Here is a 26,203-nt window from a genome sequence, read left to right as displayed (position 1 = left end):
AAAATATCTCGGAGTCAAACTCGACCACCCTCTCCTTCCATGATCATCTCGAGACGTAGCTGCAAAGATAAAAACGAGCGCCAATATAATCCAGAAACTAGCAGGGGTGCATCAGCATTGCGAACATTTGCAATAACACTCATATATTCATTAGCTGAATATTGTGCACCAGTATGGAGCAGATGCAGCCACACACAACTTGTGGATACCCAGCTAAATACATGATACAGTGCATCACAGGAACCCTTAACCAACACCATGGCTACCTGTCCCATCTAACAGCGCTCCCCTGCCGATATGCCGAACTGCTGCAACATTCCCCGAAGCTCAGCAAATGCAGGAAAACAGATGTCTTCCTATTCACCAAGACCTTGACAATGCCCCCCCCCGCAACGTCTTAAGTCCTGCTAGCCTTTCTGGGAACACTCATTTACCCTCATGCAATCAGGCTATGATTAGAAGGAGGCTTGGAAAACAGATTGGGCTAAACAAGATTTTAAAAATAAGCCCTTTGTGCCAGATCCCACGCAGAAGGTTCCTGGATTTGACATTCCATGGTCATCTTGGTCAATTCTGAACCAAATTTAAACCAACCAAGGTAGATGCAGATATCTAATGCACAAATGGAAAATCAAGGACTCCCTAGTGTGCGAGTGTGGTTCCCCATGACCATCGAACATTTCACTACCTGCTGCCCAATTTATAAATATGAAGGAGGCATCACTGCAATAAATTCTGCGACTCCTGATGTAGCCAACTTCAGGTGAAATTGTAGTTGCTGCTATACACCAGCCATACGAAAAAAAAACAAGACTGATTTTTTTCACTCTCTCTCTCTAAGGAGTGAGGAGAAAAGTATGTATTTCCCTTAATCCAGTGTGGATTCTATAGTCAAATGAGCCCTTTTGCTAAGATCTTGTGATGTAGATTTAAGCTGACACACATCTTACAGTTCCAAATGCCAGAAGATCTGGGTAACCTATTGAGCATGTACCTACTTAAGCAGATGTAAATAGAGAAAAGCCAATATCCCCCATGTTCTTTGAATGCTGCTGGGGTTGCCTTTAAAAATCTACCACCTGCAGTAGTTACACTTGCTGTGATCTGTGCGGTATTCTCCATTCTAAATACAGAGAACATTTCTGGGACGTGTTCATACCACTGTGATACCTCAACATTTCATTGACACCCAGTGTCACTTTGACTACACAAGTCATTAACTATGGCTTCTGACTTCATTTAAAAACTTGAATTTCCCCTCTTCTGTAAAAAGCACATAGCCAGATTTCCCATTGAAAAGGATACATGTTAATCCTAGAGTTGTAACCACAATACAGTTGCTAAGTGTGAGCATAAAACAAGGGAAAAGTTCACTGTGTCACAGTGTCTGCACTTTTATTTCAGTGCTGGTTCACACAAACAAATGGACCTTGTCATGATAATGCACCTAACCAAGTCTTAAGCAGCAATAACTTAGCTGATAAGTTACTTACCCTTTATGTCCTGTACATATTTAACTTACAAATATTTCTATGACATGATTCTCCACAGCTTGCACCTTGTGCTGTCATTTAAACCTTTGTAAAGGCAGTGCAAAACACTACTATTCTGAATGACTTTGCAGTGGAGAAAGAGAGCCTTAGCCTTTGTCTTCCCATCCTATGTAGACCAATGTTGGCTGGCTGGGGACCCGAACCACTCATTTATGCCTTAGAGTGCAGTGGAGGAGAACACTTTCCTGGTTCTTTGGCTGCTATCGCTGGGGCTACAGAGAGCCAGAAAGATGGTTGGCCTTCCAAAATCATGGAGGCTGGAATTGATAAAGCCATGCAACACTGGCTTTCTGTTCAACCCAGCCTCCCTACCTCCTAATAAGCCCACATCCTTCCACATTCAGTGCCACTCAGTAGTGTAGAAAAGATATTGGGGAGAGTGGGGAAAAAGCGGTCTCAAGCAGCAGAATCTCTCAGTACTATACTCACGGTAAGTTCCACTGCCTTTATACCTGTAAGAGGAACATGCCACATAGGCCAGCTTTTCTCCTCTCTCCTCCATTTTTCGCTGTCATTGTTAGTATTCTACAGTATCCAAAATTGTGCTGCACCTCCCAGGACAGATACAATGCATACGGTCCTTTGCCCAAAAAGTTTACAGTCAAAGCAACAAAGGGGTGGCAGAACAGTGAGATAGGACTGATGGCCATGGATAGGTGGGGAAAGATAGCAGTGATTGCAATAAGATTTTATGGCTATGCAGCAAAGGGCTGTGTACTGCTCAGTCAGGCACTTAATAATTCTTGATTGACTCCCTTCTTGCAGGCCTTGCATAATGAACAGATCTCATCTTTGTCCTTCCCCCAGCCCAAAGAGCAGAGCTAAAGGAGAAGGGCCTGCCAAGCAAAGGAGGGGAGGTATCATGTAGCCACTCTTCATGTTGTATAGAGCAGTGGTTCTCAAAGCCATTCCGCTGCTTGTTCAGGGAAAGCCCCTGGCACGCTGGACTGGTTTGTTTATCTGCCGTGTCCACAGGTTCGGCCAATTGCGACTCCCACTGGCCGCGGTTCATGGCTCCAAGCTAATGGGGGCTGTGGGAAGCAGTGGCCAGCACATCCCTAGGCCCGCGCCACTTCCCGCAGTCCCCATTGGCCTGGAGCTGCGGCCAGCAGGAGTCGCGATCAGCCGAACCTGTGGACGCGGCAGATAAACAAACCAGTCCGGCGCGCCAGGGGCTTTCCCTGAACAAGTGGCAGACCGGCTTTGCGAACCACTGGTATAGAGGGGAGCAGATGACCTGACCCTGGTAGCTGATAGAGATGATGCTTGCTTATGTTCCATAGAAATGTAAGTAGGCCCCAAAATCTATTTCCTAAAACAGGCTTGGCAATAGTCAAGCGAGGCCTGGTAAAATATGAATAAAGTGAAGTGAGAAAATTCAGAGAAAAGTTAAAGGTAAGTTTCTACATAACCCCAGGTCATGGTATAAACTTGGTTTGGTCCTAACTGTTTTCTACAAGTGTTTTAAATAAAATGTTAATATTTTGGAAAATGCTGTGTATATTGATAGTTATTGGCATGGCATTTACACAGATGTTAATTAAGATGCTGCTTAATGTTACATAGCCAGTGAGAAAATAGAAGATATTGTATTATGGTAGCAGAATTATAGATTTCTTAAAGGTGGATTTCATGTTAATTAATTAATGGGCATTATTATAATTGATTATAAAAAGGGTAGTGTGCTAATTTTAGATTAGCTGCACTCGTCCACTGTCAAGATACCATTAGAGAAAGGATTATACCAATTCTTCCTATCCACAGACTGATCACCCCTTAATGCATCATTTCATCTTAGAATATGAGTATCAGTGCAGTGTGTGGCTACCTTGTAATGCCTGTTTGTTTAAAGACTTTATTTAAAATAAAATAGTTAATTTTATTACTCACTGTGTCATTCAATGTCCTCCACTAAATTAAATTATCTGTAACCATCGTGAAGCCTTGAACCTTAAAGAATTGAGTTTGGCTTTATTCCTTATCTTTAAAACTACTAATTGGGAATATATACATCAAAGGTTATACCTCCTAGCACTGTTACAGTTACTCTTAGCACTGAATGGATGCTTCCAACACCTGGAGTCATCCTCACCAGAGCTGGGTGGAAATCAGTCAATATTTTCCTTGAAAATTTTCAGAAAAAATTATTTAAATTTTTTAAAGAGTTTGTGAACATTTTATAAAATATACTTTGCATCGAGTTGGTCTGTACAGCAGTGATGGTAAGAAATAGTGTAGTATTATGAGAGTCTAAGTGGAGAGTCCAGTCCTCAGTCATGCAAAGCTGCCATAGGCTTCAGTGGGAGTTGTGTGAGAGTCAGGACTGCAGGCTTGGGCCCCATGACTCTTGTGCATGATATCCTCATTATCACCGGATTTTTGCCTAAGTTTTTTCTATTGAAAAGCTGGACAACTTTAACTAAAATGCAAATTTTGCATAACATTTTTTGGTTAAAAACATTTTTCATCAAAAAAAAAAGTTTTGATGAAAAAATGTCAATCAGCTCTAATAAATGGGCCTGATCCAAAGCCCACTGAAGTTAATACAAGATTTTCCATTGGGATGGATGGACTTTGGATCAGGGCTTATCCATTTTATAGAGGGGTAAACTGAGACACAGAGACTAAGTGAGTTGGACAGCGTTACATAATGAGTCAGTGGCAGAGCCAAGCACAGAACCTGACTCCCAGTCCCCTATGCTAACTATCGGACACATGGCTGTTTGTCACTGTGTTGACTGCTGCTACCCAGCTTCACCACTGCCCTCTTAGTTTGAAGCAGTTTGGCTGGATGCTATCATCTGCAGGGAGGTGGGGATGGGAAATGTCACATCTGGGCCTTCAACAGTATTAGTGCGTGCTCTCCTTGATTGATAGGAGATGCTGAGTCATGTCAGCCTGGTGCAAGAGCAGTGAAGCAGGACAGCAGCCTCTGGACGTTCTAAATTACATGAGAAAGCATGTGCTTCCCCTGGGAAAGCCTGTGTCTGTGCCATCCAGATAGGGTACCGGTGACAATGTCATCATGGGAAAGAGTTGCCCCTAAAACATTACTTTTTCAAAATGCGAGGGCTGATCTTCATTCTAATATACGCTCTCTCCTACTAGAATGTACAGTTGGACAACTCCAGCAAGTCCCACTAAATGCACCTGCACCATGAGAGCATTGCCTTATACAGCCAGGGCAAATTCTTTGCTGGTATAAGAGGTCTCCTATGCCAGTGGTGAAGCTGACCCTGTGCTATATACACTATATGACAGTGTGATACCACCCTTAGGGGACTCTGGCTGGGAATGTACTTCAAGGGGCACAATCCCTCCTCCGTGCCCTGGGCAAGTATGCCTGCTATGCTGTCCCAGGTCTGTTCCCCAGCTTTGGGATGATCGGTGTTCTCAGGAGGTACTCATGGGAAACCGTGCCCTATACCCTTCTAAATATAGGGACTGCTGTTGGGCCTGGCCCTCCTGGAGAGAGCCTCAGAAGAATGGGAGGGAGGGAGGGAAAAAGGCTCCTTTTGTTATCCCCAAGCATCACATATAGACATCTATATTATTTATGCATGCGCTACATCTCCCAATCACAGATGCCATCTATATATCACACGGAAAGCCAAGGTCCCACACTTTAAAGATCCCATGTTGCTTTTTGCAGGAGTAGGGAAGTTCATGCCACAACCTTAGAGAAGATTCTGCTTAGCACCCCAGAAGGTGGTAGGTGAAGCGATCCTTGCAAATATTTTGTAGATGAGTTTGTAAAGCATTGGGGACCCTTTGGGAATAATGGTGCCATAGCAATGTGGCAGATGAGCACTTTACGTTTTTCTCTAATACAATTTTATAGCCATCTTTTAACCAAATGAACAGACTTAGCATAGGCATAGCTTTAAAAGGCTATATTTTAGGAACAAAATGCGTGATACTTTGTACATATATAGCTCCATTAATCCAAAAAGCTCACAATAGTTTGCAAATGTTAAGGAATTCAGCTTCTTAACACCTTGCTGTAAGGGTGTGTGGCTTTATGTTCATTTTAAAGATGGGTAAACTGAGGCACAGAGTTAAAGCCACCACTTGAAAACTTATGGTTCCTAAAGCTGGGTACTTAAGTCCATATTGATGCTCAAAAGTAAGAGGTATTCAAAGTGAGCTGGGATGCTCAGCGCCTCTGAAAATCATATCCTTGATGCCTAATTTGAGGCACTCTTGTTTGAAAATTGTGAGCTAAGTGATTTGTACAAGGTCAGTGGAAGAACTAAGAATTGAGCCCAGGTGTCCTGACTCCTAGTCTGTGCTCTCTCCACTCTACACACTCCTTTCTTGCTACAGGTGCATGTTGATGTGAGACTATAACCATATATAGTTCTGTGTGATATATTCAGGTTTTTTTCTTAACCCCCTGTTTTGGTGCCATAGGAATGTGATAGTGTGGTGGCCAGACATATTTGATATAAGATTAGAAGAATCATCAAATTCCAAATCATTTATAACAAAGTTTGCTTCATTACATCTCCATGCTGGGATAGTAATACCCTCCTAAACTTATACTGAGGAGCATAGGCTGGGTTATGGTAACCTTAGTGGCATCTTAATAAGTCTATTTAGTTATGAAAATGATATTTGCTATTACTTATGGCCTCATCCCTCTTTCAGTGAGAGCAGGCTCAGGTCCTTGGCTTCCATGATAGGTTCTTATAAAAATCTTATATGTATTGATACTAAAAGTCTTCAATTGTTTTTCTTCTGACACATTGCATTTAACAACTGCTGTGATATCCATGCAGAAGAGATTGTTAGCCAAACCGTGAAACCGTTAGCCACCCATGAAAGTCTCTCATTAATCTAATAAATAATGACATACAACGTCCCCTTAAGTTTTTCTTTTAGTCAACTCGTTGTCACTGCTGTCTGAGCAGCCTGAGTTCTGCAGCAACTCTTTGGCCACTGATCTCCTTGCATCAGTAAAATCACACAAGCTTGCCAACTCAAAGTGCAGATTAATTCTGATCTTCTGACTGCATAGCTACATTATGCAGCAGCAGGCACTGGGTTTGCCCAACATATCTATGAAGTAGTATTACAGAATCTGCTTTCTAACAGTAAGACAAGGAAAACATAGATTATTGATCTTTTTCTCTCAAACAAACAGCTAGCAGTGGTTAGCATGCTGTATGCTCAAAAACACCCAAAGGGCTGGTCTACAATGGATTTGTGAGGGGGCCTGCCAGTACATGGGGTATGCCTGATGATGGCTGAAGTCATTTGAATACAGAAAGAACTAACTGCACTGATCCATCTGATTGGGGTTCTAAAAAAACAAAAACAAAAATTCCCTCCATAGGTTACTGACAATGATTGTAAAGCACTATGGGCCAAGATTCCTCAGCACCTCCCAGTACACTCCATGGGAGAAGCTGGGTGATGAGCCCATTTGAAAATCTATCCTTTAGGTGCCTACGTGGGAGTTTAGGTCTTCTGAAAATCCAGCACTTATTCACTGCTTAAATAGGGGCTGTTGGGTGCTGGAACTCTTTTGAAATTCTGGCCCTATTTCTTCAAGCAGATACTATGAGTCAATCAACCAGTTTATGAGAAGGCTGAATTTGATGTTATTGCTACAATCCTTAGAGAGAGAATGAAATATATTGGTATGAATGGGCCGAGTAGTATAGACACAACTGTCCGGTGATTAGAACGTGGGGCTGAGAGTCAAGAGTTTTAATCAATTTAAGCAATGTCACAGATTTAGGGCTTGCCTACACTTGAAGCACTACAGCATCACCTCTGCAGTGCTTCACTGTAGGCAAGGGTGGGGTTCTCCCATCAGCGTAGGTAATCAACCTCCCCAAGCTGCCACAGCTAGGTCAACAGAACAATTCTTCTGTCATCCTAGCAGTGTCTACACACGGACTTAGGTCAGTTTAACTACTTTGCTCTGTGGGTGTGGATTTTTCACACCCCTGAATGATGTAGCTAGGTCAATCTAATTTTCTAGTGCAGACCAGCCCTCACTATGAAAACTTGAACAAGTTTCAACCTGTGTGCCTTTGTTTCCCCATGTGAAAGATTGTATTTATTTTGGTTTCTCTCGTACCTGTAGTGCTCTAGGAATCTATCAATATATAAACACAGATAGAAAATCTAAAGAGTTACAATAACAAAACATTGCTTCATCAAATCTCCAAACTGAGAAGGTGTTGTGAGGCTTAATTAATAAATATCTGTCCTGTGCTTTGAACTCCTCTGGTGAAAGGACCCTTGTCAAGGATCCTTCCCCATTCTGAACTCTAGGGTACAGATGTGGGGACCTGCATGAAAGACCCCCTAAGTTTATTTTTACCAGCTTAGGTTAAACGCTGCCACCACCAAAGTGTTACACACTTAGAAACGTCTCCCTCCCCAAAATATCCCCCCAAGCACTACACTCCCTTTCCTGGGGAAGGCTTGATAAAAATCCTCACCAATTTGCATAGGTGAACACAGACCCAAACCCTTGAATCTTAAGAACAATGAAAAAGCAATCAGGTTCTTAAAAGAAGAATTTTAATTAAAGAAAAAGTAAAAGAATCACCTCTGTAAAATCAGGATGGTAAATACCTTACAGGGTAATCAGATTCAAAACATAGAGAATCCCTCTAGGCAAAATCTTAAGTTACAAAAAGACAGAAAAACAGGAACATATGTTCCATTCAGCACAACTTTTATTTTATCAGCCATTTAAACAAAACAGAATCTAACGCATATCTAACTAGATTGCTTACTAACTCTTTACAGGAGTTCTGACCTGTATTCCTGCTCTGGTCCCAGCAAAAGCATCACACAGACAGAGAGAGATCCTTTGTTTCCCCCCCCAAGCTTTGAAAGTATCTTGTCTCCTTATTGGTCATTTTGGTTAGGTGCCAGCGAGGTTATCTTAGCTTCTTAACCCTTTACAGGTGAAAGGGTTTTTCCCTCTGGCCAGGAGGGATTTAAAGGTGTTTACCCTTCCCTTTATATTTATGATAACTCTTTATTTGCCTCTCCAACAGTAGCAAAGAAATTTAAAAGGTTACCATAATATTTTAAGGCCCACAGTATAACCTATCTTAACATTCTTGAAGGCTGAGTGCAATCTTCTGGACTCTAAGGGACAGAGGTAAAATGTTCAGAAGCACATAAGTGACTTAGGCTTCTAAGATCTGTTTGCAAAAGGGCTCAGCACTCAAGAATTTGAGTCTCATTGACTTCCACTGGGGTTTGAGCTCCTAAGTCATTTAGACCTGGTCTATACTTAAAAGTCAGGTCGCCATAGCTACAGTACTCAAGGGTTTGAAAAATTCACATCCGTGGGCATTATAGCTATGCTGACCTAACCCCCAGTGTCATGGGCGCCAGGTTTGTATAATTTTTGGTGGTGCCCAGAATGGATCCAAGCAGAACCCTGCCATCCATAGGATGGACTGGGGCAACCACCCCGGGTCCCACACTTCAGGGGGATGCAGGGTCCAGGACAAGCAAGCGCCGCAGCCCACCCCACTCCACCCCGCCAGCTCCCAGCGTCGCTTGGGAGAGTGGACAGAAGCCGGAAAGAAGTGGGGCGGGAGTTTGGGGGAAGGGGTGGAGTGGGGGCATGGGTGGAGCAGGGGCAGGAAGAGACAGAGCAGAGCCGGGCGGGCTGGGGCCAGGTCGCTCACTGCTGCCAGTGTCAGGCTCTCCACTAAGCCCCCAGGCTATCATGGATGCTGCATCCCCCCGGAAGCGTGGGTCCCCCCAAAGTGTGGGGCCTGGGATGGTTGCTCCGGTCTGTCCTATGGATGGGATGGCTCTGAAAATATAAGCCCAAACACTGGTGGAGCCAGGCTCACGTTCCAGAATATTGGTGGAGCATGGGCACCATGGCCCTCTATAACTCGCCACCTATGCCCAGTGTAGATGCAGCCAGATTGACAGAGGAATGCTTCCATCAACTTCAAACACCATCACTTTGGGAGATGAGTTCTTACAGTGATGGAAAACCCCCTTCGATCACTGTAGGAAGCTTCTACACTGCAGCACCCTAGCTAGAGTGCTGTAGTCATGCCAATTTAGCACCTATAGTTTAGACAGGGCCTTCGACACTTTGGAAAATGGTACCCAAGATTTTTAATCAATGGCTTCTCTTTTTGAACTTATGATAATTAAGGCTACATTTATGGAAGTCATGGAATCCATGACTTCCAGAGACCTCCGTGACATTCTCTGCTTCAGCCCCAGGGGCTTCAGGACTCTGGAGCTCACAGTGGGGCCCTGGAAGGGTTCCAGCGACAAGTGACAGACTCCTGAGGGGGCCCTCCTCAGGGTTCCAGTGACAGCCTCATGCAGAGGGAGGGGGAAGGGGAGGGGGGTGCCTCAGGTGAGTGGCTGGGGGTGTCCCCTTTTCTCTTTGGGAAATATGGTCACCCTGCAGCTCCCAGCTGCTGTGGGAGGAGGGGGAACCCAACAGCTCCCAGCCACCACAGTGGTGGGGGAAACCAAGGAGCCCGCAGCAGCAAAAGTCACAAACAGGTCATAGCTTTCGTGAATTTTTGTTTATTGCCCGTTACCTGTCCATGACTTTTACTAAAAATAACCATGACAAGAATCATAATTTGGCACCTGCAATTAAACGTGGAGCCAAATGCTCCTACTTAGACATCTCAATCCCTGATTTGTGAATGTCGTGAAGTATGTCTCTTTCTAAATGGGAGCATCGGTGGTGTAAAATTTGTGGGCACAGTTATTTGCAGGTGCAAAATGCACCTGCAAAAGTAAATTGTTGTTGTTGTTATTTGTATAGTCCCTAAATACCTAGGCTAGGATTTTCCGAAGTGCATAAGGGAGTTAAGTACCCATATCAAACTGAGTTTTCAATGGGTATTGGACACCTAATTCACTTAGGCCCCCTTGAAAATTGTAGGCCTGGAAAGAATTAAAAAACTGAGATGTACTACTTTTCCCCAGATGTGTGTAAGCCTCTGAGGTACTCTTCCTAAAGCTTTGAGCTTCTCTCATCTCCACAACCACAGACTGAAGGCTGGACACTGCTCTTGCGAAAGTCCACAGAAACTGCTCACTTTATAGGTCAAAGGGTCCTTAGAATGAGGCGTGCTCCTCTCTCCCAGCTTGTGCCAACCAAGGAGCAAAGCACGGAGCTCAATTCCAACCCTCTGCATACTTGTATTCGAAAACCTGGCACACTGCTGGGCCAGCAATACCCAGGAGTCTAAAGGCTGCTCAGAAACATAGTAGCCGTGTCTTGCGCGCCCTCTGCTGGTTCGATGCTAGCACTCACTGTTCCCACAGGGGTAGACATCAATTGTGCTAGTCACAATGCTAGTCTTGCAGGATGAAGATGAAATTGAAGTTGCCATTGTTAAACTGGGACAGCCGGATGAATTTCAAACCCACTGCAACAAGGAATTAAATATTCATATAAACTGTGCTCTTGTTTGCTCCAACACAGGCCCTCACACACCCATCAAGCCAGGACACTATCCACTGCAAGAGAGATGTGAAAAAGCTCCCTTCCCCATTGTTTTCTTCACCCTGCTAAATCTACTCTGGATCATCGTGGCCCAGTGTTGATTCTGCTTTCTCTGTGGAAACGATGCAGTTCTTCACAGCTTCTCATTCACCAGAGAGAGGTGGTCAGTCTACAGCATCTTCTTCAGAGATGTATCCTCTGATAGTCAGAACGTTCCCTGCTGGCTGCTTTGACGCTAGTGCTGGAGAAGAAAAGAAGTTACTGAAATGTAAAAGAAAACTAGAATCCCCAACTAGCTGGTTCCCCAAGAGCTATAACAGTCTGAACAACTTGGGGGTCGCACTGTGCTTATGTGGGCTGAGCTCACTGTACACACCAGGGGCCCCATGGCATCCCTCCATTCTCCCTTACAAACTCCCTATGTGCCACCCACCCATCTCCTTCTCTTTAAGGGACTTGCTGCAACCCCCATCAACTCCTTCATGCCAGGGAATCTTTTTCCTCCTTCCCAGGGTCCCCCTTTCTCCCCGCAATGCCAGGGGCTCTGCGTATGCCCCCATGCCTCCCCCTTCCCCACTCCATTCTTCGTTTTCTTTCTTGGTGTTAGGATTTTAATCTCATGGGGAGGATCAGCAGAGCTGATATGGGGAGGAGTTGTTATAAGGGAAGGTGTTAATGGCTGCTATCAATTGATTCTTTGAGCTGTAGACAATTCTAAAGAAACTGCTGGCTCTGCTGATCAGATGCAAGGGCCTCTGTGTGCAGGGGCACCAGAGCCTTCCCAAAAGTGGGGGCGGGGGAATGGAGCCCCCACCCCCGAGGCCCCGGCCCTGCCCCTCCGAGGCCCCGCCCCTCCTCTTCCCCTGGAGGAGGGGAAGCCGGAGCGGGGCCGGAGAGCCTGCCCAGGGTAGGGAGGGGCAGGGGTGGGCTGAAAGTAGCCCCTGCCCGTGTCCCTGCCCCCCTGGACCCCCTCCACAGCAGGCAGAGGGACCCAGGCTCCCGCACAGCTCTTACCCCGACCCGGCTTCGGCCGGGGAGCGGGGCGGTGCCTTGGAGCCGTAGCCCAGCCATGGTAAGAGGCGCGCGGGCTCCACCCGCCTGTGGGGCGGGGGCCCGAGAGCAGCACCCGACCCGTGTCCCCACTGTCCAGGGCCGGTGGCGGGGCCACGCCGGGGTTCCGCACAGCTGCCCGTGCGGGTCTTCCCAGGCCCCGCCCTCACCTGGAGCCGGGTTGGGGTAAGACTTGGGCAGGCAGCTGTGGGGGACTCGCTCCCGGGTGCCTCCCTCCCCCCAGTGCCACCAGCACGGGTGGCCTCAGGCTCCCCTGCAGCCAGCCCGCTTTCCACCAGCACAGCTTGGCGGGAAGGCGCGGAGCCCGCCGGGAAACGTCTCCCGGGAGCCTCGGGACCAGGGGCCACGTGGCAGCCGGGACAACTCCCTGCCACGGAGCCGGGGTGCCCAGTTCATTGGCACGGGGCCGGCTCCGACTCAGTCTCTGGCTCGGGGAGCTGGCGTGGACCCTACACCTCCAGCTGCCCTGGGCCAGGCAGCCGGGGGGCAGGGACAGGGGTTAGGGGCTACTCTCAGCCCCCCGCACCACAGACAGGTGGAGGGTCCGCGCGGCTCCCCCAACCGCCCGGATTCCCCCCCAGGCGCCACCAGCTGCTAGCCTGGCCAGGGGGACTTCAAGGGAAAGGGGGTGGGGATCTGCCATGGCAAAATGTGGACTGGCCAGGCCTGTGCACTTTTAATAAGTGGGATGACCATGGCCCCCTGACATGCACCCCCTTGTTCTAGCGCCACTGGCTGTGGGTCCCCCATTTCTCCTTTCTGGTTTTCAGAAAAAATCAACAGGGTTCTGCTTATTGGTACCTCGAACATTCCCTGAAATTTTGGAATTAATTGGATGTGGCATTCAAAATTTACTGCATTACAGATACAGAGAAATGCTATCAAGTTACATATGAAGCTTTGCAAGCTTTGCCAGTTAATCCGTAGGGATACACTGACTTTCATGCAAAGTCTTCAAAGCACTTTACACAGGTCCATAAATTACAGGTTTCAGAGTAGCAGGCATGTTAGTCTGTATCCGCAAAAAGAAAAAGGAGGACTTGTGGCACGTTGGAGACTAACAAATTTATTTGAGCGTAAACTTTTGTGAGCTACGGCTCACTTCATCGGATGCATTCAGTAGAAAATACAGTGGGGATATTTATATACACGGAGAACAAGAAACAATGTGTGTCTTACCATACACACTGTAACGAGAGTGATCAGGTAAGGTGAGCTATTATCAGCAGGACAGCGGGGGGGGGGAACCTTTTGTAGTGATAATCAAGGTGAGCCATTTCCAGCAGTTGACAAGAACATGTGAGGAACAGTGGGCGTGGGGGGGGGGAATAAACCTGGGCAAATAGTTTTACTTTGTGTAATGACCCATCCACTCCCAGTCTTTATTCAAGCCTAAATTAATTGTATCCAGTTTGCAAATTAATTCCAACGAGCCTCTGATAGTGTGGCTGATGCGATTAGGCCCTATATCTATTCAGGGGACATCATCATAGGGCCTAAATCACATCAGCCACACTATCAGAGGCTCGTTTACCTGCACATCTACCAGTGTGATATATGTCATCATGTGCTAGCAATGCCCCTCTGCCATGTACATTGGCCAAACTGGACAGTCTCTACATAAAAGAATAAATGGACACAAATCAGACGTCAAGAATTATAACATTCAAAAACCAGTCAGAGAACACTTCAATCTCTTTGGTCACTCCATTACAGACCTAAAAGTGGCAATTTTTCAACAAAAAAAAACTTCAAAAACAGACTCCAACAAGAGACTGCTGAATTGGAATTAATTTGCAAACTGGATACAATTAATTTAGGCTTGAATAAAGACTGGGAATGGATGGGTCATTACACAAAGTAAAACTATTTCTCCAGGTTTATTCCCTCCTCCCCCCCCCCCGCTGTTCTTCACATGTTCTTGTCAACTGCTGGAAATGGCCCACCTTAATTATCACTACAATAGGTTTTTCTCCCCCCCCACCCCGCTCTCCTGCTGATAATAGCTCACCTTACCTGATCACTCTCGTTACAGTGTGTATGGCAAAACACACATTGTTTCATGTTCTCTGTGTATGTACATCTCCCCAATGTATTTTCCACCAAAAGCATCTGATGAAGTGAGCTGTAGCTCACGAAAGCTTATGCTCTAATAAATTTGTTAGTCTCTAAGGTGCCACAAGTACTCCTTTTCTTTTTGAGGTCCATAAATATTATTACGATGACGACCATGATTTAAGGACTTCAATAGCTCAGACATGGGTGAGGTTTTTCATTGGAGTGGGTGGGTGAGATTCTATGGCCTGCGCTGTGCTGGAGGTCAGACTAGATGATCAGAATGGTCCCTTCTGACCTTAGTATCTATGAATCTATTATCCCATTTTACAACTGATGGGTCACAAATAGGGTATGTGATTTGCCCAAAGTCATCCAGCAAACCAGCGGCAGAGTTGGAACTAGAACTGAATTGTAACTTCCAGTCTGCTGCTTGGACCATTGGACTACGTGACTATATGGCTCAGTGAGTAAAAGAATGTACTGTATGCATGTAACATGCTGGCCAAGTGGGTCTTCATCCTGCCCTGGTGGTGGGCTACAGAGAATAGCTGCTGGCTATTGCTTCTAACTAAATGAAGCCAGTACTTTGGCTCAGGCAGTAGAGCCTCATGCATATAGATCCAGAGACCCTAGGGTTCAGTCCTTGTAGATGAACTTGCATTGTCATTGCAAAGTACACCTATACTTGCCATGGTTGGCATCATAAGTACCTCTCCAGAAAATGGGGCATCATAGCATCACGGGCCTGGCTGAGCTCCCCCTTGTAGATACTCATTAGGCACCTGTGGTTGAACCCATGCACTAGATCAGTCTGTTTCTCAGTTCCCTTGAATCTGGGCATGCTCCATCCAGTCTCTGGCCTCTTGGGCACAAATTCTCTCTGATACTACTTCTAGGGAACGGGACTCCCATACTCCAGCGTCCCTGGGCTCCAGGACCAGTTCTGACACCCCAGTTGCTCCGGCACATCCTCCACCCTCATGGGTACTTCAATTTATAGTTTAATCCTTCAGGGACATGTGACAGTTGAAGCAAGTAACAGAAACTATGCAGAGGAGTTCCCAAAGCAATCACTCCTTATTCATAGATGAAGCCCAGGAGATGCATAGAATTTAGGCACATAAGAAACACCTGTATGCAATTCTCTCCCTCAGAGTTCTCAATACTTGGGAGTTAGGTTTTGGTCAGTGCCTTCAGGAGTCTCAGGTGCCCTCCCCAGTTCAGCCTTTTCTCCTATGACCCCTGCAGCTTGTTCAGATCTGGTGGCCAAAAGGTTCCCTAGTTCAGAGAGGATGGCCTTTGTGTTGCCTGAACCTCCCAGTCTGTTTGTTTGAGGTTTTTTTAAGCCAGTTTAATACCTTGTTTTTGTCCCTTCTGTTCTGCTGGGAATTTTCTACTTCTCCACCCCCACCTTCTGCAGACAACCTGGCTAGAACTAGTTTTCCCTTAGGTTAGTTTGTTCTAAGATCTTCCAGTCTGAATGAAAGGCTATTCAGATTAACAACTCAATTTTTCCTGGTCTGGGAGATACAGTCTCATAACATCAGCAACAATTCATAAATTTTACATAGACAGATTTTCAAAACTGTCACACTTAGCAACTGAGGACAAGCTCCTACCTGACAGGACCTTATAGAGTTGTTTGACACAACACTAACAAGGAGCATGCTTCTTAACTATGGAAAACTGCATTGTGCATGCTCAGGTGTGAAGCCTGAGATTACAAAAATTGGTCAAATTGCCCTGGGGCACAATGGGTTGGACTAGATGACGACCTGAGGTCTCTTCCAACCCTAATCTTCTATGATTCTAAGTCTGACTCCCCACTGTCTCGCACCTGGCATAATCATCTACATTGGTCCAAAGTGGGGGTTAAATGCCAGGATTTTGACCTGGTGACATTTTACACCCACTTGGCACAGGTGTAAATGATTACCCAAGGTATAATGCAGTGGAGAAGCTGGCCTAGTGTTTCTTTTTCTATCCATGAGAGCTGTTTTTCACAGCTAATGGGACAATATTTCACAGAAGGGCAAAGTGTTTTGTTTTTTTTAAATCGTCCCATAACAAAATGATACTGTATTCAGCAAACTTTGTCCACAGCAAACCAGCTTTTTTATTTCTTCAATTTCACCAGAAATGGGGTTCACCAGAGGGGGGTTCCTCTGCTTTTTTGGAAACTCCTTTTGTTTTCACAACCACCAGCAAAAATGTTGAGATGAAGCTATCCAATGACTTGCGTGGTTACAAAACTGCACAAAAATACCTCTCTCTTTACAATTCCATGGGGAATTTCCCCCATCCCAAATCTGCTTTCTTGACCCAAATCATGTTAATACATGGGATAAAACTAAACTATTGTTTCTCCTAGGAACTGCTAGGGACCAGTATCTACACATCTTATTGAGGGTTCCAGTGCACAGGGTGCTACCAGGGGCTTCAAGAAGATGGATCCAGATGCAAATTCTCTCTAGAGGAGGGCTTATTAACAGAGTTACCAGCTCACCTGCATTTGATTGGTGACATTGACATATTTACCATAATATTCTTAATGGTAGATATGGTCATCGCTCACATTTGGTAAATCAAATCAATGCTCCAGCCTTCATCCCAAGAGGAATGGGGGGTAGGAGGAAGGGTAGAAATGTTGGGAGACAGGACCAAGGTGTGCTGAAGTGTGTGGAAGTGGAAAAAAATGATGAGGCGAGATTGGAATGGTGGTGTTGAAAGGGGCTGGAGATAAGGAAAGGGGGCAGAGAAACCACTAAGGCCTGATTCTGAGAGCCTTTCAATCAAGTTCATCTTGATTTTCAGCAGTATATGCTGACTAGGGCTGACTGAACATTTTCCATCAATACTTTTTTCTCACGGGAAAATTGAGTTTAATTAATTTTTTCAAGGAAAGTGTCTTTACTTGAAAAGTTTCAATTTTTCATTAGAAAACTGAAAACCCCCAAAGTGAACATTTTTGATCCAAAAAAAAAAAGATTGTTTTGTTTTTGGCAGTTTTCAGCCACAACTTTTTGTTTTTTTCAGTCACCAAAAACTGAAAAAACTCAAAAATTGGGGGGGAGAAAGTTTTTTTTTATGGAAAGTCAAAATTTTCTGCTAAAAATGTCCACAAAAGTGATTTTTTTCATATTTTCAAAGGGGAGAGGGGAATATTAAAAAAAACATGTTTGGGCCAGCTCTAGATAAGACTTGAGCCCGATAAATAAAAATAGCTGGAGAATATGTAACCCATGTGCCGAATAGGGAGATATCTCTTTAAGAGACCGATTGGGGGGAGGCAGGAGTCAGTTGTGTCTGGGTCATTGTTTGTTTGTTTTTTTGAAAATGTCTGTAGTTTTATTTGTCTGAGGCAGACCCCAGAGCTGCACAGGACTGTTCCAGATGTTAAGCAGTCTCCTCTTTAGCGATACGATCTTTCTTGAGTGGTCCCATGAAAGCCTTCTTCTCCTCCATGGTCTGGAAGCGGCCATGACCAAATTTGGAAGTTGTGTCAATAAACTTCAAGTCAGTCTTCTCCAGGGCCCGACACTTTGTCTGCACAAGTAGGGACTTGCGCAGAGTTAGGACTCTCTTCTTGGTCCCAACCACACATTGTTGCTAGGCAGATTAAGCACTCCACATCCAGAAGCTTCTGGAATTGGGTGTGGTAGTTTTGGATGCTCCAATAGGTTCCCTGTTACTGGGGTCAGACTCCATGAGGCCAAGTGGTCAGGGTAGCTGATTTGCAGAAGGCCATGTCCCTGTGTGAGTTGGGAGAATTGGAAGAAATAAAGGAAATAAAGCAATGGGTATATTAGAAAGAGATTCAATGTTTATTTGCATTGTACAATGTTTTCAACCTACAATACTATGATTTAATGGGGGTTGGTGGTCTCTAGCAAAAAAAAAAAAATCTCAAAATCATATCCTGCTTTTGGATGAGAATAATGGGCCGGATGAGAGAGTGTCATGTCAGGTCCAGTCCTTGCCCCGTATTCGCTTAAGATGAGGATTACCGCTCTCTTTTTCTGTTTGGAAAGCTGAGATGCATTAGGCACATACCCAGCCAGATAAGCCAAGTCTTTCTTTTCCTTGATAATGTTGTTGTAGCCGTGTCAGTCCCAGGATATTAGAAAGGCCACCAACAGAAACTGATCCAATAAAAGATGTTACCTCACCTACCTTGTCTCTCTTTTTCCTGACAGACACCTAAAAGCCCATGGTAGCATTATGCTGGCTTTACTTGTCAATGTTAAGATGGGGAAAGAGGCTTTCCCACTAAATTGCCTATATTTATAGGCTTGTGGTTGGGATGTTGTCAAGAGGTCAGAAAAAGGTTGGCCAATGAAAGACACCTGATGTATGGTAGTTGGGTTTTTAATCTTTGTCACTTGTTGGGTTCAAATACAGACTTCAGCTCATTAAAGAATAGAAAGCGAGACCAGGATTTAGGCTTCTTGGGTTCTCTTCCCACTCTGCCATCTACTCACTAGGCCTAGTTACTCCATTCTTTTGCTTAAAGCAAGGCATATGGAGGAGGGAGCGCTCCCATTATTTTAGGTCATCTCCAGTGAAACTTAGAGCAGCCTCAGGGTTACTCTAATTAATAGGAATATTACTCTGTGGGCCCAAAAAATAACTGTAATGCCAGTGCACTCTGACCAGACCCTCAAAACATTTCTGACATGCCCCTGAGCCATCCTTTAAGCCAGGTGCAGGGAGTAGGGCCAGTGTACAGCCCTTATCCCATTTCTGTACCATCTGAGGAGGCCGCATGTACAGGGGTTATTCTCAGGGGGCCTAAAGAGCCTTAGTATAACTAAGACCAGGTCTACATTTAAAAAATTAGATCAACCAACTACATTGCTCAAGGCTGTAGAAATTTTTGTGCCCTGTGAGACATAATTATATTGACCTAGCCCCTGGTGTAGACCTGGCTATGTCGACAGAAGAATTCTTCCATCAACCTAGCTCCTGCCTTTGGGAGAGGTGGATTAACTACATTGATGGAAAAACCCTTTCCATTGCTGTAGGAAGGATCTACACTACCGTGTTACAGCAGCACTGCTGCAGTACTCTCGCTGGGCTGTGGTGGCAGCTGTAGGGTAGAGCAGTGTTCTCAACCTTTCCAGACTACTGTACCCCTTTCAGGAGTCTGATTTCTCTTGTGTACCCCAACTCCAAGTTATACTTCATTTAAAAACTTCTTGCTTACAAAATCAGCCATAAAAATACAAAAGTGTTACAGCATGCTATTAGTGAAACTTTGCTTACTTTCTCATTTTTATCATATAATTATAAAATCAATTTGAATAGAAATATTGTACTTATATCTGAGTGTACTGTATATAGAGCAGTATAAACGAGTCATATAAAATTTTAGTTTTGTACTGACTTCGCTAGTGCTTTTTACATAGCCTGTTGTAAATATCTAGATGACTTGATGTACCCTCTGGAAGACTTCTTTGTACCCCCAGGGGTACACGTACCCTTGGTTGAGAACCACTGATGTTGACATATCTAACTCCACACAGTAGGCCTGATCCTCAGGGTAAGTCACTTAATCAGTCTGTGCCTCAGTTTCCCCAGCTCTAAATGGGCTAATATTACTTGTCCACCTTTCTTGAGTTTTGGGGATGCATTAATGTTGATGTAGTGTGTAAGGTGGTTGGAGGCTGAGCACCTTAGAAGTGCCGCTGTTATTCATAGAGAGCATTATAATAATTATTGAAGTAGTCCACTGCTTTTGGTATCAAAATAACCCTGTGCCATGTTCTGCCCTGAGCTGCATTCCCATTGAACTGAAGACAGAACTGGTCTCCCCCGACTTCCTGCTGCACTCAGGGAGGGAGATATGCTTCCCCTGCAGCGTTACAGAGCTTCTGTCTCATAGCAGCAGCAGGCGGCCTGTGCAAGGTGGGGGTAGGGGATGTGAAGCTGCTGTCTGTGTGCAGCTGAAGGAGCAAGGAGAAACAATTTCTTATTTATGTGCAGGAGGAGGAAATGCTTTAAAGAAATGAAAAAATAATGAAGCTGAGTCCAACACACAGCACAAGCAGAAGGAAAAGGAAAAAAACCGAGAGCCTAGTGGTCAGGGCCCATTAAACTGGTTAATAATTTATTTGTGGTGGCGCAGCTGTGGCTGCCACTGCTCACGTAGGACTTGGAGGAGCGAGCGGGGCTCAGGAAGCGGAAGGCTGAGGCTGCACGTACAGGGGCAGACTTCAGAGCACTTGCAGCACGTGTCATGTCTCCAAGGGCTCCCAAAGGCTCTCATTGTACAGAGAGCCCTGCTCAGCTCAGTGGCAAAGAAACAAGAGGACTTATTCGACCAGTGCATAAGCACTGCCTTTCTACACAAACACTCCTGCCATCTTGATTACCACTACAAAAGTTTTTTTTTCTTCTGCTGATAATAACTCGTCTGAATTAATTAGCCTCTTACTCCACCTTTTCATGTTCTCTGTATGTGTGTGTATATATATATCTTCTCACTATATGTTCCATTCTATGCATCCGATGAAGTGGGCTATAGCCCACAAAAGCTTATGCTCAAATAAATTTGTTAGTCTCTAAGGTGCCACAAGTACTCCTGTTATTTTTGCGGATACAGACTAACATGGCTGCAACTCTGACTCCTGCCTCTGTTTAACTCCTCCATAGCCAACTTGTGTTGCTTTGGCTCTGTTTTTCAGTGCCATTGCATTCCTGCTTCCTCATTCTCACTCACTCCCACCCTCCCTGATTCTCCTCTCTCACTGATGTTGTAAATCAGGACCCAGCAGCTCCAGTGAAATCAGTGGAGTTATTGGTGAGAATGAGAAAAGAATCAGGCCCTCTGTGTTTCATTGCTGGAGCTTCTCTTTCCCAGCATCTTCTCTGCAAACACCCCCATTAGTGACCTCCTTTCATAGTGACCGCCTAGGGGATTCCTTTACAACCAAGGTCCCATCTGCTTTCCCAGCTAATTCAAGGTCCTTAGCATTTATTTGGTAAAATAAGGGGTTTCCCTCAGCTCAAATTTGCCTTTTCACTGTTTGTATTGTGGTTAAGCCATGAGACCTCAGTCTGGGATCTTTTGTGCTAGGCACTGTACAAACACAAGGAAAAGATGGCCCAGTGATCTTACAAGATAAGAAATATTTGGAGTATCCACTCTTGTGCAGATGCTCTGTGTTGGTTGGTTACCTGTCACTCCAGACATGGCTGCATTTCACCAGAGCTATGTGCATAGAAGTTGCAAAGGGTTTAAGGATCTTTTGGACTCTAAAGGACTATATAACTGTAAGATGTTATCTACCCTTATTAAGAAGCATGTATGTATGCATGCAAGTGTGATGGGGTGTTCACCCCACACTCTCCCTGTAGGAGTTAATGGAAGCCAGGTGGGCCAATTAACCTATTAGGCTGCAAGCTGGGAGAATTAAGTCTGAGAGGAAAGCCCTAATGAGTGGAAGCTCACCTGTGCAGGAACAAGTGGGGCTTCTATAAAGCCAGATTGCAGAGAGGGGCTCTAGGGAAGTAGTCTGTTCTTGGGAGTAAGGGGGTGTGTTTAGCATGACAGAGGTAAGTAGCGTTACTCTATGGAAGGAGGGTGGCATTCTGTGGCTGGTAGACCCAGAGGAGGGGAGAACCAGAAGGTAAGGAAGTTCTCAGGGAAAAGGCAGTAAGGTCCAGAATAGAACAGAGATTGGTTGCTGGTTGGAGAGTCCTTGAGTTGGAATGTAGAGTGGAGGGTGGTCTTGGGTTCCCTTAGTACCCACTATTAGGGAAGTGGTATCACAGGGCCAGTGAAGTGGAATAGTGTGGACAAATTGGAGCAAGTCCAGCAGAGGGCAATAAAAATGATTAGGGGGATGGGGCACATGACTTATGAGGAGAGGCTGAGGGAACTAGGCTTATTTCTTCTGCAGAGGAGAAGGGTGAGGGGGGATTTGATAGCAGCCTTCAACTATCTGAAGGGGGGGCTCTGAAGAGAATGGAGTTAGGCTGTTCTTCGTGGCAGATGACAGAACAAGAAGCAATGGTCTCAAGTTAAAGTGGGGGTGTTTATAGATTCATAGATACTAAGGTCAGAAGGGACCATTCTGATCATCTAGTCCGACCTCCTGCACAGTGCAGACCACAGAATCTCACCCACCCACTCCTATGAAAAACCTCACCTATGTCGGAGCTATTGAAGTCCTCAAATCATGATTTAAAGACTTCAAGGAGCAGAGAAGCCTCCCTCAATTCACCTGTGCCCCATGCTACAGAGGAAGGTGAAAAACCTCTAGGGCCTCTCCAATCTGCCCTGGAGGAAAATTCCTTCCTGACCCCAAATATGGTGATCAGCTAAACCCTGAGCATATGGGCAAGATTCATCAGCCAGATACTACAGAAAATTCTTTCCTGGGTAACTCAGATCCCATCCATCTAATATCCCATCTCAGGGGATTAGGCCTATTTAACCTGAATATTTAAAGATCAATTACTTACCAAAATCACATTATCCCATCATACCATCTCCTCCATAAACTCATCGAGTAGAATCTTAAAACCAGATAGATCTTTTGCCCCCACTGCTTCCCTTGGAAGGCTATTCCAAAACTTCACTCCTCTGATGGTTAGAAACCTTCATCTAATTTCAAGTCTGAACTTCCTGGTGGCCAGTTTATACCCATTTGTTCTTGTGTCCACGTTGGTGCTGAGCTTAAATAATTCCTCTCCCTCTCCTGTATTTATCCCTCTGATATATTTATAGAGAGCAATCATATCTCCCCTCAACCTTCTTTTAGTTAGGCTAAACAAGCCAAGCTCCTTAAGTCTCCGTTCATAAGACAAGTTTTCCATTCCTCGGATCATCCTAGTAGCCCTTCTCTGTACCTGCTCCAGTTTGAATTCATCCTTTTTAAACATAGGAGACCAGAACTGCACACAGTATTCCAGGTGAGGTCTCACCAGTGCCTTGTATAATGGTACTAAAACCTCCTTATCCCTACTGGAAATGCCTCTCCTGATGCATCCCAAAACCGCATTAGCTTTTTTCACAGCCATATCACATTGGCAGCTCATAGTCATCCTATGATCAACCAATACTCCAAGGTCCTTCTCCTCTTCCGTTACTTCTAATTGATGCATCCCCAACTTGTAACTCTTGTTGTTAATCTCTAAATGCATAACCTTGCACTTCACTATTAAATTTCATCCTATTACTATTACTCCAGTTTACAAGGTCATCCAGATCCTCCTGTATAATATCCCGATCCTTCTCTGAATTGGCAATACCTCTCAGCTTTCTATCATCTGCAAACTTTATTAGCACACTCCCATTTTTTGTGCCAAGGTCAGTAATAAAAAGATTAAATAAGATTGGTCCCAAAACCGATCCCTGAGGAACTCCACTGGCAACCTCCCTCCAACCTGAAAGTTTGCCTTTCAATAGGACCCGTTGCAGTCTCCCCTTTAACCAGTTCCATATCCACCTTTTGATGTTCATATTGATCCCCATCTTCTCCAATTTAACTAATAATTCCCCATGTGGCATGGTATCAAATGCCTTACTGAAATCTAGGTAAATTAGATCCACTGCGTTTCCTTTATCTAAAAAATCTGTTACTTTTTCAAAAAAGGAGATTAGGTTGGTTTGGCACGATCTACCTTTTGTAAAACTATTTTGTATTTTGTCCCATTTACCATTGACTTCAATGTCCTTAACTAATTTCTCCTTCAAATTTTTTTCCAGGACCTTGCATACTACAGATGTCAAACTAACTGGCCTGTAGTTACCCAGATCACTTTTTTCCTTTCTTAAAAATAGGATCTATATTAGCAATTCTCCAATCATTCGGTACAACTCCTGAGTTTACAGATTCATTAAAAATTCTTGCTAATGGGCTTGCAATTTCAGGTGCCAATTCCTTTAATATTCTTGGATGAAGATTATCTGGGCCCCCCGATTTAGTCCCATTAAGCTGTTTCAGTTTTGCTTCTATCTCAGATATGGTAATATCTACCTCCATATCCTCATTCCCATTTGTCATGCTACCATTATCCCTAAGATCCTCTTTAGCCTTATTAAAGACTGAGGCAAAGTATTTGTTTAGATATTGGGCCATGCCTAGATTATCTTTAACCTCCACTCCATCCTCAGTGTTTAGCGGCCCCACTTCTTCTTTCTTAGTTTTCTTTTTATTTATATGGCTATAGAACCTTTTACTATTGGTTTTAATCCCCTTTGCAAGGTCCAACTCTACTCGACTTTTAGCCTGTCTCACTTTATCCCTACATGTTCTGACCTCAATTAGGTAGCTTTCCTTGCTGATCCCTCCCATCTTCCACTCCCTGTATGCTTTCTGCTTCTTCTTAATCACCTCTCTAAGATGCTTGCTCATCCAGCTTGGTCTACAACTCCTGCCTATGAATTTTTTCCCCTTTCTTGGGATACAGGCTTCCAATAGCTTCTGCAGCTTTGATTTAAAGTAATCTCAGGCCTCCTCTACCTTTAGATACATAGGTTCTTCAGTCCAATTCACTTCCCTAACTAATTTCCTTAATTTTTGAAAGTCAGCCCTTTTGAAATCAAAAACTCTAGTTGCAGATTTATTTTTGGTAATCCTTCCATTTAGTTTAAACTGCATTAGCTCATGATCACTTGAGCCAAGATTGTCCTCTACAACCATTTCTTCTATGAGGTCCTCGCTACTTACCAAAATTAAATCTAAAATGGCATCCCCTCTAGTCGGTTCAGCAACTACTTGATGAAGGAATCCATCAGCTATCGCATCTAGGAAAATCTGAGCCCTATTATTATTACTAGCACTGATCCTCCAGTCTATATCTGGGAAGTTAGTCTCCCATGATCACGCAGTTTCCATTAGTATTTACTTTATTAAAAACATTAAAAAGGGCTCTATCCATATCCAAATTAGATCCCGGAGGTCTATAGCACACCCCAAGCACTATCATAGGAGAGGATCTACTAGTTTTCTTCCCCAGTGTAATTTTTGCCCAGACGGACTCTGTCTTATCCATTGCATCGCTTCTTATTTCTTTACATTCTACCTCATCATTGATATACAATGCTACTCCACCACCTTTACCTTTGTTTCTGTCTTTCCTAAACAGCACATACCCTTGAGGTTTAGGTTGGCTATTAGGAAAAACTATTTCATTAGGAGGGTGGTGGTGCACTGGAATGGGTTACCTAGGAAGGTGGTGGAATCTCCATCCTTAGTGGTTTTTAATGCCTGACTTGACAAAGCCCTGGCTGGGATAATTTAGTTGGGGTTGGTCCTGCTTTGAGCAGAGGGTTGGACTAGATGACCTCCTGAGGTCTCTTCCAACCCTAATCTTCTATAATTCTTCTATGATTGGCTAAGACTTCTGGTAAGGAAAGCCTTTAATAACCTGAAAGGGGGTACATGCCAGAGGGCCAAGTCACAAAGAGGAAGCAACCCTGAGTCACAGAGCAAGGGAGAGGGAAGCAACAGGGTGTGCAGCAAGTAGCAGATGGGGGGGCCTTGGACCTGGAAAGAGCTAATCCCCTGAGCAGCCAGGAGGAGATTCCCTGTGGCAAATGGACCCTGTGATAAGAAGCACTTGTAACTTCCCAGTGACTAGCACTGATGACAGCCTGTGTATGTGCCATAGGCCTTTACCTGCACTGCACCGAGGTAAATGGAAACCACAAGGACTGTTACGTTTGAGGTTATCTGTTTTCAGATATTACTGACACCTCCTGTAGGACCCCACAGGTTTCTTTCCCTTCCACTGAATCATGGGTCATATACCTATCTCTAAGCATTCAAGAGGGTAAGTGATTTAATACTTATAGTAGTTCTCTGGGGCTACAATTCTCAATCTCCTGTCTGCACCAGTGTGAAAGCCAAAGTGCTAAGCTAGGCTTCAAGTGAGTAAGATAGTGAGGGTGATTGCTATGACATTGGTTCTCACACTGTGGTCTGTGGATTAGTAATGGTCTGTGGGGCATTTCCAGATGAACCATGGAGCTGCTTCAATCACAAAGATGAAGCATCAGCCAGGATTAGGCAGAACTCCCAGACACAGGTAG

At 44.7% G+C, this 26,203-nt stretch overlaps 2 protein-coding genes across 4 annotated transcripts in view; one reads left to right on the top strand and one right to left on the bottom strand.

The window, feature by feature from the left end:
* Positions 1–8,429: 8,429 nt before the first annotated feature.
* TMEM247 (transmembrane protein 247) overlaps positions 8,430–26,203 on the bottom strand; it is a 42,123-nt gene continuing 24,349 nt past the window's right edge. Inside the window, exon 5 of the mRNA XM_043511894.1 lies at positions 8,430–11,272. Coding sequence (XP_043367829.1) covers positions 11,267–11,272 — 6 coding nt within the window. The 3' untranslated portion in view covers positions 8,430–11,266. The remainder of the gene's footprint in view (positions 11,273–26,203) is intronic.
* LOC119853507 overlaps positions 21,654–26,203 on the top strand; it is a 39,653-nt gene continuing 35,103 nt past the window's right edge. Inside the window, exons 1-2 of one of the 3 annotated variants that reach the window (XM_043511890.1) lie at positions 21,655–21,791; positions 26,129–26,199. In XM_043511890.1, coding sequence (XP_043367825.1) covers positions 21,735–21,791; positions 26,129–26,199 — 128 coding nt within the window. In that variant the 5' untranslated portion in view covers positions 21,655–21,734. Of the gene's footprint in view, positions 21,792–26,128; positions 26,200–26,203 lie in introns of all 3 variants that reach the window. The other 2 variants (XM_043511891.1, XM_038396645.2) reach the window with 2 other exon arrangements.

Source organism: Dermochelys coriacea, chromosome 3 (assembly GCF_009764565.3).
Source record: "Dermochelys coriacea isolate rDerCor1 chromosome 3, rDerCor1.pri.v4, whole genome shotgun sequence".
Lineage (NCBI taxonomy): Eukaryota > Metazoa > Chordata > Testudines > Dermochelyidae > Dermochelys > Dermochelys coriacea.
This window is presented reverse-complemented; position numbering and strand designations above follow the sequence as displayed.